This window comes from Cebidichthys violaceus, unplaced genomic scaffold (genome assembly GCF_023349555.1).
Source record: "Cebidichthys violaceus isolate CVI_PGR_0920_01 unplaced genomic scaffold, fCebVio1.0.p SCAF_12, whole genome shotgun sequence".
Taxonomy (NCBI): domain Eukaryota; kingdom Metazoa; phylum Chordata; class Actinopteri; order Perciformes; family Stichaeidae; genus Cebidichthys; species Cebidichthys violaceus.
Window position 1 is genome coordinate 5,288,874 of NW_027176285.1, and position 17,856 is coordinate 5,306,729.

At 42.6% G+C, this 17,856-nt stretch overlaps 1 protein-coding gene across 4 annotated transcripts in view; it reads left to right on the top strand.

Annotated features, from left to right (window-relative positions):
* Window positions 1–17,856, top strand: part of LOC137868939 (WD repeat-containing protein 7) — a 108,178-nt gene that overhangs the window by 35,318 nt on the left and 55,004 nt on the right. For 3 of the 4 annotated variants that reach the window (XM_068705981.1, XM_068705984.1, XM_068705983.1), the window contains exons 19-22: window positions 2,733–2,830; window positions 8,383–8,514; window positions 12,793–12,911; window positions 13,218–13,341. In XM_068705981.1, the coding sequence (XP_068562082.1) occupies window positions 2,733–2,830; window positions 8,383–8,514; window positions 12,793–12,911; window positions 13,218–13,341 (473 nt within the window). The remainder of the gene's footprint in view (window positions 1–2,732; window positions 2,831–8,382; window positions 8,515–12,792; window positions 12,912–13,217; window positions 13,342–17,856) is intronic. The other variant, XM_068705985.1, reaches the window with a different exon arrangement.

Consider the following 17,856-nt stretch of genomic DNA (forward strand, 5'->3'; position numbering starts at 1 on the left):
GTGGAAGCCTCAGAAAGGCTAAATAACAGCAACATGAGGCTCCAGTTTCAAAATCAAAGAACATGACTTTTAATCAGAGCACCCACGAGGAACGTAGGACGATCAGAGCGTTTTAATTCATGAACAGTTCTCTGGGAAACTTGCATGGCAATCTCCCCTTTCCCTTCTGTCTGTGGATTGAAGTTCTATTTACAATCAGGAAAAGCAGGCAGGCTAACACCTCTTCCTATTTGTTAACCGTTTCAGGACCTTGGACAGCAGCGTGCATACAGTACGCCGACACACACTCGATGATTCAGAAACAACAGCTAAGCATCACGTGCGTCTCGGCCAGTATTTGTTTCTATACATAAATACATAAATACATAAATGAAGTACTAAACAAAGAGGGATCAATGATCAAAAAACATGATTTTACAATCGGATTAGACGATGTGGAGACGCCTCAAAAACCACTAAACACCCTTCTACATCCCCCCTGGGTTGTTTCCTTTGTTACCCTCAGTTTATAATGAAGCGCCTTCTTGCCCCGGACAGTACTGAGAGTGTGTCCACGCTGAGCTGGCTCTGTTCCGGGGGAGGTTCAACAGTTTTCCTGTTGGTCAGGTGTGGACAATGTTTACTTCATTGAAAATGAAGGGCTTGCAGAGCATTTGTTCCCGTCCTCCATTGAATTATAGTTAGCATTGTTGTTACATAGAATGCATTAGCTGCACTGTTTTAGATTGAAGACAAACTGAAGCTGGGGACAGACGGACACTTTTAAAAACCCATAATCTTCACACGTCCATACGGGTTGATTTTCTCTTTCCAATAAACAAACACCTGTCTGCGTGCCATTATTCCTTACTAATGCATTCATTTGACCTATTGGGGGAAAAAGATTTTGCAGCTCTTCACCATTTTGATTCTGAACGTCACACCTGTTAAACACTCGGTCCACGTATTCGAAGTGAGTGAGTTTTTCTGAGTTGGAATGGGTGGATTTAGATTGTATTTAGATAACAGCCTGAAACCCCATTTTGCAGCTTACACACACATGCAGATACAAAAAGCAGTGCTCCGATAACATCGTACTGACGAGCCCCGTACTGAATCTATTCAGCCTGGTGTCCAACATGAGTGACATGAGCACATGCCGCCTGCTGTTTCTCCAATGTAAAAATGATCTCTGAAATCTCTTGAATTATATCTGTTATTATATGAGCTGTACTCTCCGGCCGCTGCAGCTTAGCCGAGTTTAGTGCTGAATAAGACAGACTCCTAAAGCCACATATTGTACATAAACCTGTACTTCAGAATCATATTCATTGTTCTAAAATAGTTTTTACTGGAATTTCTTTTTTTTTGCATCGTTCTCGTGATGTTGCTGAGAGCGTTTCTTTGTGTTTTGTGAGGCCACATTGACACAAAGGTGAGTGTATGGGAGAGGGGAGCGAGACGGGGGGGGGGTTGAGGGGGGCATGCAGGTGCACATGTTCTTGTGCTCTGTTCCTGAGTCATTCACACTGGATATTCGCTATAGAATAAAATGATTAAGTGTGTGTGTGTGTGTGAGAGAGAGTGTGAGAGAGAGAGAGAGAGAGAGAGAGAGAGAGAGAGAGAGAGAGAGAGAGAGAGAGAGAGAGAGAGAGAGAGAGAGAGAGAGAGAGAGAGAAAAGCGGGGATGGGATTTTTTTTTTTTTCTCCTTGAATTTCCGACATGAATACACATCCCATGTGAATTGTGTAGATCCAAAAGAGAAATATTTTTAGGTTAGGCTAACTGTAGATGCGGCTGAAGGTCTTGTCACACCCGGGGTTTAACAAATACACAACAGGAAAATGCAACATACATGCCTGCAAAAATTATTTGCATCAAAACTATTCATACCGGCAGTAATGCGAATTTGCGACCAGGACTACCAGGATGCAATTGGCCTAGATTAGAGTCTGACTGTTGTTTAGCTTAAGCTCCTGTGTGTACTAGAGCTTTTATTGTGAAAGGTAAGAACGGAAGGAGTGGATCTGGTAGTCAAGCTAGAAAGGAGTAATACAGTTTGCCGTCCTGGGTTCAGACCAGGGGATATGTCGGCTCCACACAACGTGATTGGTCGACTGGTTGGTGAACTGGTGCTGTTCACGATTTAGCATCTGGACAAAAACAGATGTGCAACTGATTCTGCTCTGTTTGTAGTGACATTCATTTACCTCCAGATTAACTCTTTGTAACATCCTCTTGTCACTTTTCAAAAAGTCCTTTCAGTTGATTTTTTTTTGGGCATTAACAACTGCTAACAGTAGAGCTCCCTGGCCGTGCTTGTTGCCTGGCAACTCGTTATTGATCACTCCAATGATTGTTGTATTGGAAGTGTTTGTGTGTCTGTGAAAGTTAGACGCCCCCAGTCTGTTCAGACGCGGGATTGTGTCCTCCACCCAAAATTCAATAGGCTGGAGCCTGAGAGAGAGCACACACACACACACACACACACACACACACACACTCTGATTCAAGCAGTTAGTTTCAGGAAATAGAAATGAAAAATAATGTTGTTTGTGTGAACTCCTTGTTTTATGTATGTGTTTCTGTGAGTGTGTTTCTTTGTATTTTGGTTTATATATGTGTGTGTGTGTGTGTGTGTGTGTGTGTGTGTGTGTGTGTGTGTGTGTGTGTGTGTGTGTGTGTGCGTTAGCCCTCCTCTCCTCCCTGCTCCTTTAATATTTCATGCCTCCTCTTTGTGATCCTCCTCCAGGCCTCCCAGACCAGGAGGAACCCCGGAGACTCCACGCAGGACGCTGGCTGCCCCCCCTCAGCCCTCCAACCCGGCGCTACAGGCCCAGATCAAACAAGGTAACTACAAAAAGGGAGGGGGACGCTCGCTTCACACACCCCCGGGGCCCTGCGGGGGAGGGAGGGTGGGAGGGAGGAGAGGCGGGGGTTTGATAATGCAGCCCACCGGCAATAAAACCCACAGAGAGTTATATGAAAAAACATGACATATCACAGGAGGAAGCTGCTGCTGCGACTAGGTCAGCAAGTCTTTAAAGGGACAATATGCTGTTTTTGACATGCGGGTGGAGTTGACCCACCTACAGTGCTGCAGTATAAACCTCTGACTGCAGCTTAGCATCTGATCTCCCCTCTCTCAGCACTAGCTTTTACCTGTGAAAGATGTTAGTAATGCTGGAAGCTACACAGTTTAACCTCGGTCTGTACTCGCATGGGGGTTCTGGGGTTCTCCGCCCTGCTCAATGGAACCTTTGTGTGAGAGGCTGATTCACGTTCACTTTGGCGGGCTCAATTTTTTTCAAGTTCAGAGATTTACACTGGAAATATTCAGACTGAAAAAAAAGCTGCGTTGTGTTTTGTTGAAATACGTAAAAATTATGTTTATGCTAACCTAACAAGAGAAGAAGAAGTGCAGCAAAACCTTTTGGGGGGAGGTTTGGATGGGTGGATGAGAGGGTGGATGAGTGGTCGGTCCCTTCCCCGTCCAACAATCAACGTTGGTTTGTTTGAACCATGACCACAATCTGTCTCCAACCTTAACCAAGCAGTAACCAAACATCAACTATAGCAGCGGCAGATCAGAAGAAAGTCAGTAGAAAACCATTTTCTTGTCTTTTTAGCGTGCAGCACTTGTTTGAAACAGGAACGAGTCAGACATTTTTAGAATCAAGGAAACCGACTTGACATAGTCTGTTCCATGTAGCACATTTCTTACCGTTACAAACAAAAGAGAGGCGGGTTAATCATCTAAAGAGACTGAAGGAAAGAAAGAAGAAATGGAGAGAGAGGAGAATTTCACTTAGTAAAGGTGGGGAAAAAAGTCTTTCTTTGCAGAGATAAACCTGCTCTGGTTCACTGTCGGGGATGTTTTAACCAGCCGTCACCATCTGCCTACCACACACACACACACACAGCTATCTACCACACTACCTCAAGCTCAATACCTACAAATACACACACACCAAAATCAAATCTATGTGAATACACACATGCATATGCCATGGGTGGCACCCTCGGTTGTCGGGGGGGGGGGGGGGGGTTTAGTGCTATTGTCACGCCTTAATGGAGGCCAAGCGTGACAAGCGTGTGGACTTATTCACGCCACACGCCTATTCACCAGCATTCAGGGGGAACGCTCTGCCGTGACCTCTGCTCTGCCAGCTACTCCAACCTGGTGTGTGTGTGTGTGTGTGTGTGTGTGTGTGTGTGTGTGTGTGTGTGTGTGTGTGTGTGTGTGTGTGTGTGTGTGTGTATGTGTGTGTGTGTCGGAGGCTTTGTGAAGGAGAGCGCTGTTAACCCTGCTCACCATCTCTTTTCACATGGAAATAAATGAGGAGGCCCCTCTAATATACTGCAGCATTTACTGTCAGATTAACAGAGAGAGCCGGGTGTCTGCACATAATTTAACTTACCTAAACACATCTTCCAGTTACTATTTTACAATCATGTCCACACTCATTCAGATACCTTTAAAAAAAAATCTTTATTTTTCTCTGTTTTGGCCCTTTGACCACACACTGCCAGCTCATCTCACTGACACTTTCCCCAGTGGAGGGGAACAAAGGAGAATTCAGGTTTATTGCTACAAGGGTCTAATTTCCATAGTTCTGGCCACCCTTTCTATTGATGATGATAACATTTTACTCACCTCTGGGGCAAACATGATGGACCAAACTATTTAAAAAAAAAAAAAAAAAAACGCGGAAGTTGCAATATACAAGGAATTAACCTTGAAATAGAGAGTGGTTGTATGAGGTTCTTCTCCACAGTCAGTGTGTTACTACAGTAGATAGTTTAGAGAAACCGGCAGGAGCACCAGCACGGGAGCAAAGAGATGTTCTGCTGTAAACGTATTTTAAGAAAACCTACAAAAACCAATCAATATCGGTTAAAGTGTACGCTATATTTATAATATTTTCCGACAGGAAACTGAACTGATTGAAACTTGTCTACACTGTTTTTGTTAATGGAGTCGTGTGGCTCTAAGAGAGCCTGGATAAGTTTCACCTCCCTGTCACAACGGGCTGTCTGACGGCGAGGTGAAGCGGTGAAAATATTCCACAGTAGCGCACACTTCAGCTGCTGTTTGCTGCTGCACCCGTCCACAGCTTTGGTTCTCCAAATTGAGGGCTCTGCTGACGGTCCTCTATTGTAGATAATCCAAACTTTGTTGCTTCCAACCTGAGCTGAAGCAGTTAATTGCTTAATGAGCTGGTCAATTGACAGAAAATGTACTATTCTGATATCTGATTACCCATTTAAATAATTTTTATTGCAAGAATTGCGACCATGTTCCAGCCCTTCAGTTGTGCGGATACGCTGTTTTTCTTTGTCTGAAGTGAAAATAAACTGAATATTTTAGAGTTTTGGACTGTAAGTTGGACTAAACCAATTATTTCAAGATGTCACTTTCAGCTTTAGGGAAGCCTTTCACTATTTTTTTTAAGTTTTATAGACCACGTTATTCTTATCAGACGATGGTGCCGATTCCATAATCGTGTCATGTGATGTGACGTTTGCCACCATTTTGTTATTGTTGTTGCGAGGCCTAATTAAACTAAAGTATATTTGACATTTCAGTGTGGATAATACGTATCTGCATTAGTATGGACATGATCTAACTTTGAATGCCTCAAGAAGTTACAGCTACCTGATTTCTCATGTTAGATATGAATACTAAAGTATCATCTGCATATTGGATGGTTTTATGATGTTAACACTGACATCCGAACATTATTTGAATTGGCTTAGCAACTAATGCGCCTCATGTTTACATGAATGTTTTCACGTCATTAGCGGCACGTCTGAGGATTGTCTTTAAAACTCTTTCATCATTGTACCAAAAGCCAAACTTTTGCGAGTAAAATTAGAAAGCAGTAGACAATTCTCACACTACTTCTTTCATCCTTTTCATGAAGCCAGTTTGGCCTCCTTCAATAATCAAGCTGGCAAAAAGAGCTGCAGACCAGAAGATACACTCAACATTCACTCTTTCAAAAGGATTTCAAAATGGTGTGTTTTGGAATAATGGAATGAATCTGCAGATGCTGCGGTTCAAACTTCAGTTTAGTCTAATTTTTGAAATTTTGAGACACAGTTTTTGAGACGCAACAATTGTCAAAATGTTGCCTTTTGCTACTGAAGTAGTTGTTGATCACATGCGGCCCTTACCGGCAGGTTTAAAACAGAAAGGTGTTAGCAGTCCATGACGATATATAAGTCCATTAAATAGGTTTCTTTAAGAATAGGGAATGACGTCAACCACGAGAGGTCCTTGAGCATACGGTCAAGGACTGTGTGTGTGTGTGTGTGTGTGTGTGTGTGTGTGTGTGTGTGTGTGTGTGTGTGTGTTGTGGACAGACGGACATGCACACACATCACTCCCCACACGCTTGAGCCTGGTGGAGATTATACAGAGATGATGCATTTCTTCATGATTTGTTTCTGGTGCACTGCTGTTCATTTTCCAGGACTGTAAGCTTTGAACTGTGACTCAACGACAGCGTGCTTGGACCCGAGCAACATCTATAAAGGTCTAGTGAGGAACAACTTTAGATGTGATACACATGGTTTTGGACAGTTTTGAACATTTTTCAGTACAAAAAAATCATGGTTTAATATTTAATTAGAATATTTAACTTAAAACATAATAGTATAATGTCTTTTAATATACTCTACTTACAGTAACATGAGTAAGTTATATTTACTAATTGTCAGGCACTGAATTCTTCAGGTAGAAATTAGTGTTTAAGTATCATTAGCGTACACAATTATTTTATGTTGCCACCAATATCCAAGCTTTTTAAAGTCGATGATACATATAAGGTCACCAAACTATATTTGACCTCCTCATTTGAGATCTTATTTTATCTTCCCGATTTCGTTGTCACCCCTCCTGTTTCTCTCTTCACTCTGTCGTTCACTGCATGGCTTCAGCCTGCTGCCTGTTCTCCAGAAAGAAGCTCGCTCTTTCGCTCTCTCGCTTCAATATTTCTTTCGCTGTACTTTCAGTCGATCTCTCTTTTGTATTTGTGCACTTTCTCTTGATTATTTTCTTTTTTCTTCTTTACTTCCAACTGATGCAATGATCTAGAACAGTTTTCTCTGTGGTGTCCTGTGGTGTTCCATGTTTCCTGTGTGGCAGCTGGACTATTTTATTGACCGTTTCTAGATTTGTAACTGTTGCTGCTGAGCAGGTTTTATGTGAGCAGTACTGGTGTGTACTGCATATGTCTGCTTTCAAATGTCACAAATGTCATTATTTACTGAATCTTTTACATGTTTAAGATGTGATTTTACTTTTTAGAGCACAGCTGGACTTTCTGTCCTTTGTTAGCAAAAAGACTCTAAATTGAAAGTGTTGAAAGAACATACTTAATCATTCTATCTCCACAGTATAAAGGTTTCAGGTTTCTGGCCCTAGCATGAAGAAACAGCTAAGCTTTATTCTTATTACAATTTGAACCAGCAGATAATATTTTTACCTTGTTTTAATTGTTTCCTAATAAATATGGGTTCATAAAATGTTAGTGCCACAGTCTGAAACCTTAATGTCCTGGTCGAGGATTTTTTCCTGGGTTTAGTTCTTCAAATGAACAACCCTTTTCCTCATCTCTTCACCAAGTGCTTGCTGGGAGACTCCAGCGAGACTCACAGACCTGCAATTATTTTCTGCTTTTTGTTTTAAACTATAACCACATTTTTTCCCTAACCTTAACCACATAACCATGGTTTATTTAGCATAACTACCATTTTTCCATACCTTAAAGGGACAGTTTGCCCCAAAATCAGAAATACATATTTACAGGTACTACTTACCTGTAGTGCCGTTTATCAAACTATAATATTTTGGTGCGAGTTGCCTACTTTTGGAGATATTGGCTGTAGGATGTCCGCCTTCTCTCCAATACAATGCGACTTTAAGGAACTCTGCTTGTGGAGCTCAAAGGGCCAAAAAGAGAAAATTTAAACTTGACAGCAATGTCTCTTTCCAGCATTGCTGTTGCGGCAGGCAAAATAAAAAATATGTATTTTTGATCTTGGGGTGAACGGTCTCTTTAACCATACTTTTGCATATGCAGGTATTGAAAGTTTTTGACAGTATTTGGTGTTTTTTGTTGAATGAATTCAATCAGGGGTTTTGCAGAATCGTCCAGTAACGATGTCCAGTAAAAATGCATTTTTTTATAACTGATTACTTACTTTCTTGTAGTGGCTCCCTTATTTCTTTTCCTTGTACTCGTCTTTTTGTTTGCAGTTCATAAGTGTTGTAAAAACCTTTTCTTCTCTCCTGCCCACCGCTAATCTCCTCTCTCCATTTTGTGTATATATTTATAACTTCCTAACCTGTTCTTTCCTTCTTGTATATTTCTCTCCTTCTTTTCCTTTGCAAGCTGCTGTCACAGCCAACTCCAGCACAGTTGCTGCTGCTACCACTGCTGGGGCCCCTGGGGGCCTTCCTCAGAGGCCCCCTGGCTCTCCGAGCCCTAGCCCTGCTTCTCATTACATCCCCTCAGTCAACGAAGGTACAGACTAACCTGACGGGTACCGCTTAGGGACAGTCTAGCAGCCATACTCTTTTTCAGTTACTTATCGTTGTCTTTGGAGATCTTCTGCTTCCTAGATCTTATTTCCTACATCACTTCCTTCTGTCCTCCCTTTTGTTCCTTTTCTCCATCATTTGTATTTTTTGGTATTTTTGTCACCCTCCATTCCTATTTCAGTTTTTTCTTTGTTCTCTTGACTCTCTCACTCTCTCTTCATGTCATCACAATTCTTCACCCCCTTCTCTTCACTCCATTAGTATTCATTTCCATACCCCCCCCCCCCCACACACACACACTCCTTATTGGGTCTCGTCACCTCTTTTCTTGCAGCAGTCTTACTTTTTCCTGCAGTGAATGTTAGTTTAGGTTTTTGTCTCAGGTTTCTCGAAGTGTCTTTGTCCTTGTTTTGGTCTACAGTGCTGTCTGTTCCGTCTGTCTGTCTGTCTGTCTGTCTGTCTGTCTGTCGTAGCTGAGATCAGTCCACTTTCAATCCAGTCAGAAATTGATAGTTTTTGGTCTTCAAATGCTGTAAAACACTAAATATAGGAACTGGTCAAGTGTTTCTAATGTTAAATCTGTCTTGAGCCGACTCGAGAAATTAAACCAGTTCTGCAATATTTGTACGAGCTAGCCATTTTTCTTATCCCCTACATATTTCTAATATAAAGAGTGTTTCTAAGAATGGTGGCAAATAATTTACTTATAATCCAGTAAAAAAAAAAATAGTAGTACAAGCAAAAAACAAATCGATCTCGACCTATTGCTCTCAAGTTTGTATTCACAATGTTTTCTTTGGGGTTGCAATTTTGTAGAAATGTTATAAATTTCATATTTTTAGTCAATCTGCTATAAATTCAATAATTTCTGGCAATCATGAGCGTAATGCGGCAAGATTTGGTGAGACAAAGAGCTGCGTCATCACCAAACAGTGTTACTTTGCTCATGTTTGGAACTGAGAGTGCATTGACCACAGTCCTAATGCCCTGGTGTGTGGTATTTCTATAGTTGTTGGCAGTATTCTATAATCCTGTCCTGTGTTGTCTGTCTCTAAGTCTACCTGTCTGTCTGAATGTCCATGTATCCCCATGTTTCAGTGTCTCCAAGCTCACTGTTTGCATGCTTGCTATTTCCATTGTGTCACCGGGGGAAAAGAAATCCAACCAAAACAATAAATAAATAAAAAGAAAGACTTGTGCTTACCAATGACTGACATCTCCCCTGGTTTGACATATAGCCGTCCCTCACTTGCTGCACATCCATCTCACACTGCAGTCTCTTTTGAAGAGGCATACATTGTAAAGTTGCGTTTTAAAGTTCAAACAGAAGACTGAATGATAACATGGTTCTTGAATTATTAATTTACTTCTTTACTGTAAATGAACCAAAGTGTTCATTCTAACTGTATACAGAAGCTGGAGTCTCTCAGAGCTTAATACTGTTTTTCCTATTAAACAGCTATCATAAACTTTTTTTATGAACAGCTTTTACCACGACGGCCTGTTGCCCCGTCCACCTGAACAATGAATGTGCTCTCAAATGATCTAAATTGTCTCACCATTGTGGTTTCTCGATGAAAGTCAAGTGCCTATCAAAACTGATAACCTTTGGTTTCTAACTTTCAGACTAATTAGGTTTAGATGAGTTTTGTACAGAAAACCGCAAGCATGCACTCAGAGGCTCATTCCTCCCCAGTAGGATAACTTAGAACTGACAGCTATAGAGGTAAACAGAAACTGTAGCAAAGATGTCATGTTTTTATGTCATGTTTTTCCCAAAACACTGCCCTGCAGAAACATTATTATTATTATTATTATTATTATTATTATTATTATTATTATTATTATAAAGCAGCAGCAGCTTAAATACGTGTTGTTAGCAGCAGCAGTAGTTAGTAGCATTGGCAGGGATAGTTATAGTAGTTGTTGTTGGCAGCAGCAGCAGCAGCTTTTATTTGTGTTGTCAGTAGCAGCAACAGTAGTGATAGTTAGTAGCATTGGCAGGGATAGTTGTTGTTAGCAGCAGCATCAGTATAAAGGCCAATTCATACTTTCCACGTCTTTGTCTCCGCGAGGCTCTGCTTTGGTCCTTTTGACGCAAATGTTGTCATCAGCCCATGTCCGCAAGGGACTGCAGGCACCCCAAGTGGACGTCGGTGTGCAGCCCAAAATGTGTGTCCCGTTTACGGTCGACTCTACGCGTAGCAGGTGCGCCGTCTGTGCATGCTCCAGTTCCCTTCCTCACTTAATTCGGTTGCGTATGCACCTCTAGCTGGTTTGTCAAGAAGATGAACAAAACAAAGTGGATACTTTCTTTTAAGAAAGTTTGTGCTAGGAGATCCGCCATTACCACAGTTTATATAATTTGTCTTCAAGGGAATACAGCCATATGGTGTTGGACTCCTGGCAAACAATGCTTTGGTGCTTTTCTACCAGGATTGGATGGATGAAATGCTCATGGAAAGTCAGACAGACACAGACCCTCAATTTTAGTATGAATGGAGCCGTGGAAAGTATGCCTAAGGCTGTAGTAGCAGCAGTAGTTGGTAGCAGCAGTAGTTAGTAGTAGCAGTACAACAATTTTACAGCTGTAGCTTATAGATTTGATTTTAGGAAAAAATTTGAGAAAATTATTCATATTTTATTTTAACATTTAAAGTTTCTGCAAGACAGTGATGCAAATGCTGCAACTAGAGGTTGACTTATTATTCTTTTCGGATTGTCGATACTGAGACAACATGTGACAAAATATATATACATATATTTTTATCACAATCTGTCCACCCCTACATTGTATATTCCTGAATGTGATATGTCTGTAATACGCCTAACAGTGTGAGTTTTTCCTGTGTATTTCAATGGCGGAGGTAAGTTTACATGGTGCCCCTGGAAAAGAAATTTGTATGGAATTTCTTTCCGGCCTAAAAGCCATTCACTGTCCATTCAAGTACATTTCACATACACCCTTGGAAAACATATATTAAACCAATATATGTGAATAAGGTGCTTGGTTTATGTTGAGTATCAGCGACTAAACATTGAAGTCCATCTTTTGTCACAGACGTGTAAAAGCTGGTGTACATTTCTCTGGTGTTTGGTGTAAAATATAAATATATTCCATTACCTCAGCTCAGACTGATACAGTTGGATTTTTGCCCTATTAAAGCGATACCAAGACATTTTGAATGTTTTCTTCAGTCACTCTGGTAAATGCAACTGGAAAAGTGTAATGTATAACACCCATAGACCTGCAAGGTTCTTTAATGTTTTCCTCTGGTTTCAAGTAAAGTCCTCCACACATTGTAGTGACGCTGAATGAAATAAAACACACTTAATTCATCATGCCAAGGTATCGTTCTGACGCTTTTGTCAGTCCGACTATGCAGTGCTGTATATCTGTTGTTTACCTGTGGAATACCATCAAACATGATCAGGCTCTGGTTAGCAGGAATAATAACTTTGCTCTAACCAAGACTGCAAGTATTGACCAACAATATTCCCATTCGGTGTTTAACTGTTGTTTGTGTGGTTTTAATATGAGGATTTTATATGTAAGTCAGTGTGTGTGTGTGTGTGTGTGTGTGTGTGTGTGTGTGTGTGTGTGTGTGTGTGTGTGTGTGTGTGTGTGTGTGAGAATCTTACTGCTGTCATGTGGAAACAGATTTTATGGGGCATAAAAAAAGAGCAATTCATACAATCTTAAAGGAATAGTATAACATTATGTGGAATGCCCTTATTTGGTGTCTTTCCAAGTGTGACTTGAGAAGATTGATATCAGTCTCATGTCTGCTGGGTGTTTATGTGCAAGATTAGTAAAGAATGTAAAGTGTTTGATCAGTCAGCTTTTGACTATATCATTTGCCTCAATAATTGCGTTATCAGGTGATTTCTCTCACACTTCAACTAGCAACACTAGTGCAGTGCCCATTCATAGCATGCCTTTTCAAAAGGGGCCGAATGCTTTGCCTCATACAAACAACAAAAGAGCCACTTGTACACAAAGTCAGAAAACAGTACAGGTAAGGCTCTAACAAAAACGGCTAAATCATCAGATTGTTTGTTCTGTCCCAACGCTTTCATATTGTCTCGTATAATATGAAAAGAAAAAAAGTGTTTTTATGTGACAGGAAGTGAGACGTGTGTATGAGCACATGAAAGGCTTTGGAAAATAGCATTATCCACTGGCCCTACCTGTAGTCTTTTCTTACTGTGTGTGTGTGTGTGTGTGTGTGTGTGTGTGTGTGTGTGTGTGTGTGCCCAGGTTGGAGCCAGCTGGCAGCCATGCACTGTGTGATGCTCCCTGACCTCCTTGGCCTGGACAAGTTCAGACCTCCTCTGCTGGAGATGTTGGCGAGAAGATGGCAGGACCGCTGTCTGGAGGTAACACACACACACACACACACACACACACACATTGTATGCACAGGTCCAAGACAAGCTGCCTGCACCAACCCTGTCTCCTGAGAATTATATTTATATATTCTAAATTATCAACAGAAAATGTGTCTATGTATCTTAGTTGTGTTCCCTACTATTTACCATCCAACAAGTGAATCATGTCCGTTTATTTTAAAAAATCAAGCATGACCTTCAACATGGCTGCTTACCTGAAGACCCTCTATAGAAGACTGAAACACAATGATTAGAATAGCTACAATCCTGACTTTACCCTCTGTGTGGCTTTAGGTGCGAGAAGCAGCACAAGCTCTCCTCCTGGCTGAGTTAAGGAGGATTGGCCAATCCGGACGTAAGGACACCATCGACTTGTGGGCTCCCTACCTCCCTCAGTATGTGGACACCGTCAGCTCCCGTAAGTACCTCACGCTACTTCTTTCTGAGAGAAGGAAATCTGTATCTGGTTGTGCTGGATCTTCTCGATTTTTTTTTTTTAATGTTACCAAATGACTCAGTTTCTTTACACATACTCCGAAAAATTTTCAGGTCTATGCCGTGGTATGGTTTCAGTATTGATATCAGGATATTTAACCAGGGTATCGAATCAAATCTCATCCCGAATTCCTCCAACCATGTGACGGTTGAAGTCCCCCAGCAGAACTATAGAGTCTCCAGACAGTATCCTTCTCCAGAACAATATGGCCGGGTATTTTGAGCGTCTGTTCGGTGCACAAGCACAAACAACAGTCAGAGACTTCCTCTCAGCGGGAGAACTCCAACACAGCGGTGCTCAGCCAGGGGGCTTGTGAATATCCCCACACCCTCCCAACACTTATCACCCTGGGCAACTCTGGACAAGTCAAGAGTCCAGGAGTTTGGTTCCAGGACAAGTGCTATGCGTAGAGGTGAGCCCGGGTATATGTAGTTGGTATCGCTCTCGCTCCACCACGCTACAGTTCCAGAGAGGTTCCACATCCCTAGAGTCCAACTGTGATGGCAGGAGTCAGCACGCCTTTACCCGCTTCCCAGCTCATGATACACCCAACGTTCTAAATCCAAGTCCTGACCTGATAATCAGAATAAATGTCTATTTCGTTTCACTTGTCATTTAGTCTGACATCATGTTCATGTTAGCTGATGTCTGTTGGTAGTGGCTGTTATTTCGTTAACCCCGAATCAGTCCTGACTTACATTTCCGTCCTTATTTCATGGGCGACTGTGGCTCAACGGTAGAGCGGGTCATCCTTCAGTCAGAAGATTAGCGGTTTGATCCCTGCTATCAGTGTATGAATGTGTGAATGACATGTACTGTTAAAGTGCTTTGAGTGGTCAGAAGAGTTAGGTTAGGTTAGCTTAACGTTTTTCACGTCGATTAAAGAAATATCCTGATTTAAGAGATGTTTCTCTGCCCATGTTTTTCATGGATGTTGTAAAGTGGCTAGTTAGCTTTGTTGGAAGAGTGTTCCCATTTTTGAACAAAGCTGTGATAGAAATAATGTTTCTAGAACTGGGAGCGGTCAATGAAAGCAACACAAGACCTACTTGAGAAGATCTAAAAATATCAATCTCTCACCCTCTCTCTATCCATTTGTCTTTTCCTTTTCTTCACTGTCTTTTTCCTCTGTCTTGTGTTCCCTGGTCACTCTCTCTGTCTATAGTTACACCTGCTGATGGGAAGAAAGGTGAATCTCCACCTTCTTTTCTAGGAACAGCCTCGTGTGTGTGTGTGTGTGTGTGTGTGTGTGTGTGTGTGTGTGTGTGTGTGTGTGTGTGTGTGTGTGTGTGTGTGTGTGTGTGTGTGTGTGTGTGTGTGTGTGTGTGTGTGTGTTTGGTAGTCGCCTTGTGGTTGGTGAGGATGCTGGGGGTTTCTCAGGGGAACGGTTGCCATGGAAACGGGCACCAGTCAGTGTTGTGTTACCACAGCAGCACCGCAGGCGGGGGGGGAGTGATGGGCCGGTGACCTCAGGGGACGAGAGAGGATGGAGTGGGCGGGGCGGGGGGTGGGGGCAGAGACGGAGAGATAGAGTGAGGTTAAAGGGTCATTGAATCTGATCTGTGTGCTGCACAGCAAGACTGGAACCGAGAGTAAGATGACTCCTGCTCGTCCTGGAATATCACGGGAAAGTCTGGGAATGTGTTCAATCCTCTGGAGAAGTCCTTTGAATCTCTGGCTTTATTGTTGAGCACCAAAAATTACATTTGGAACTCAAAATCCAACATTTTACCTTCCCGTTAAAATTGGATGCTCAAACCAAAGCTAACGAGCAGCAGCACTAACGTATTAAGAGGAGGCTGACGAATATGTTCCCATTATTCAATACTCAAATCAGGTCCCTCTAACATCAAGACCATGTCCACAGCGAATGCTGCTCAACATGGGAACTCAAGCTGGGAATTGTCCTTGGAAGTTGGGCGTCAGCATTGCGTAAGCTCAACTGAAGCATCCATCCATTAGATCCACACCCACTCTGACCTTCATTGTAGCTTCAATGTTCTCGGATGCAGCTCCCGAGGAGCTGAGTGGACGGCTGACGACTTCGGCACCATCAAAAATGTACTAAATATGCTCCAGGGCCTTAATCAATCACTAGAGATATACAGTCATAAGGGCCACAACACATAGACAGCATGAGATTTGTGTAATTGGGACAACAGCCTGTCAAAGAAGAAAAATAGACTCGACCCATTTTTTTATGTTTCTTGTTGATCAGTGACATATCAACATTGGGTTTCATAATGACACCACATCAAAATATAAATCTTCAAGATCTGTAATCCATCCATATAGGCATTTTTGAGAAACATTTTTCTCCCATAAGGGACATTAGAATTATAGCACCAACGAAGAAGAACGGCCACATCTGAGTTGAAATCAATAACCCTACAACCTTCCACCGATCTTGTTCGTCAGCAATAAACTCAACACTTCTGCGAAGGAGGCGGCAAGTAGCCAATCACAGGCAGAGTAGGGCGGGTCTTCGCAGAATCTAACTGGCAGCGCAACCGCCAATTGCTGTGAAAAAAGTAGGTTGGGATGCGGATGAGAGGGCACTTTCAACATTTACCAACCCCACCCCCCCACCCCCACCCCCACCCCCACTCCCACTCCCCACTCATTCTAGTGTGTCATCTGTTAAGCTACCGCGCGCCAAAGGTGGCTTACCCCTGCTGTACACTGTCCACCTCTCACACACTCACTCTGTTGTCCCTCACATGGGACGAGCAGCGCAACATAAATGGAGCGATCGGACCTATTTCACACTGTTGACACTGTCATCAAATCGGCCCTCTGTAGTCCTCTTAAGTCTCCCTCTCTGTGTGTCCGTCTGTCCCTCAGCTCTTCCTCTCTGGCAGCAGAGTGGTCGGTGTTTGAAGGAAGACACCTGTATTTATCCATTAGCTTTTAGTGAGAGGAAATGTCACCGAGTCCCACCGTCGCAGCATGGGGCTGACCTTTGTAGCTCTCTTGGAGGCGTTTAAAAGGCTTTAACACCACGGAGACAGGCCGAGTTGTTAACCTGCACTCAGAGGAAGAGATGTATACTGTCCACATTGTCTTTGTCATCGCTGCCGTGTTAAATCAGACGCTTTTCACTTTAAAGGAGCCGTTGTCGGAAATACTCTTAACTATTATTATTAGCTTCCAACGTCAATATCACACAGGTGTGTGTGTTGAATAGGGACGTGATTAGCGAAGCTTAGCATGAAAGCCAGGGGGGAACAGCTCGCCTCCGTCCAAAGTTTCAAGAATACAACAACCAACACCTGTAAAACACAGGACATGCTGCGCAGAAATACTACCGGACAATACGCTTTAATCTTTGAGGTGGAAGACTTCCAGAGGGGGAGAAAAGGAGGCGGTAAGGGGCCCGGGAGAGAGCCTGCGTGGCTGGGCAGGGAGAAAGAGTCCACCTGGGGAGAGGGGGGGCTGGATGGGTAGAGAGGGGCTCTACACACACTTTACACTCTCATATCCACACACACTTGATTAAACAAAGTCCCCAGCATTGTTCGGCCTCACGCACGCATGAACACACGTTTTTTGGGGGGGTCAAACTGTGTGTGTGCGTCTTTGATCACTGAACGGCAGTCACCATTTCCTCTCTCGCTCCTTTAGTTCACTATATCTGTCTTCTTTTAACTCATGAACCTGCTGTTGTTAAAGCTCCGCCTCTCGTCTCCTCCTCCTAACCCTTTTTTCTTTTCTTTTGCATCTGTCTCTCATCACCTCTCCTCCGCCACCTCTCCTCCGCCACCTCTCCTCCCGCCGCTCCTTTTCCTCAACTCCCCCTTTTTGTCTCTCCTGCTACATCTCCTTCTTCTCTGCTTCCTTTTCATTCTCAATTTTAGTTTTGTCTCTTTCTTTTACTGTCTTTCACATATTTCACCTGCCCTCCAAACTTTTAAAACAATAAAATACCAAAAAAGTTATATATATATATATATATATATATATATATATATATATATATATATATACACACACACAGTGTGTACTATTTTTTTTAAATAGTACACACTGATCAGTTGGGAGGCCTTCCTGCTGTTATATCAAAATAAAAATACATTTCTGAAATATGTATGTATACAATAAAGTGGTGAAAGTAAAACCGACCTGCCTCATCTTACCAGAAAAAAAAAGAAGTAAAAAAACAGCCCACTGTGATTTAAAAGAAACAGGAAGTACATGTTTTAAACAGAGGAGGAGAGAGAGAGCAACAGAAAGAGGAGAGGAGGACGGGATCCTGGAGGTTAACAAGGCATGCTGGGAGCTATGTGTCATGGCTGACATGACAAGCTTGACCTTGGAGCAGGGCGGAACGCCTCCTCCTCCCCCCTGTCACCCACCCCTCCTCCACCTCCCTCGGCTCCTGCGCCTCTCTCTTTCTCATTCCCTCGCCTCGGACAGTTGAGTTATAGGCTGTGTGTG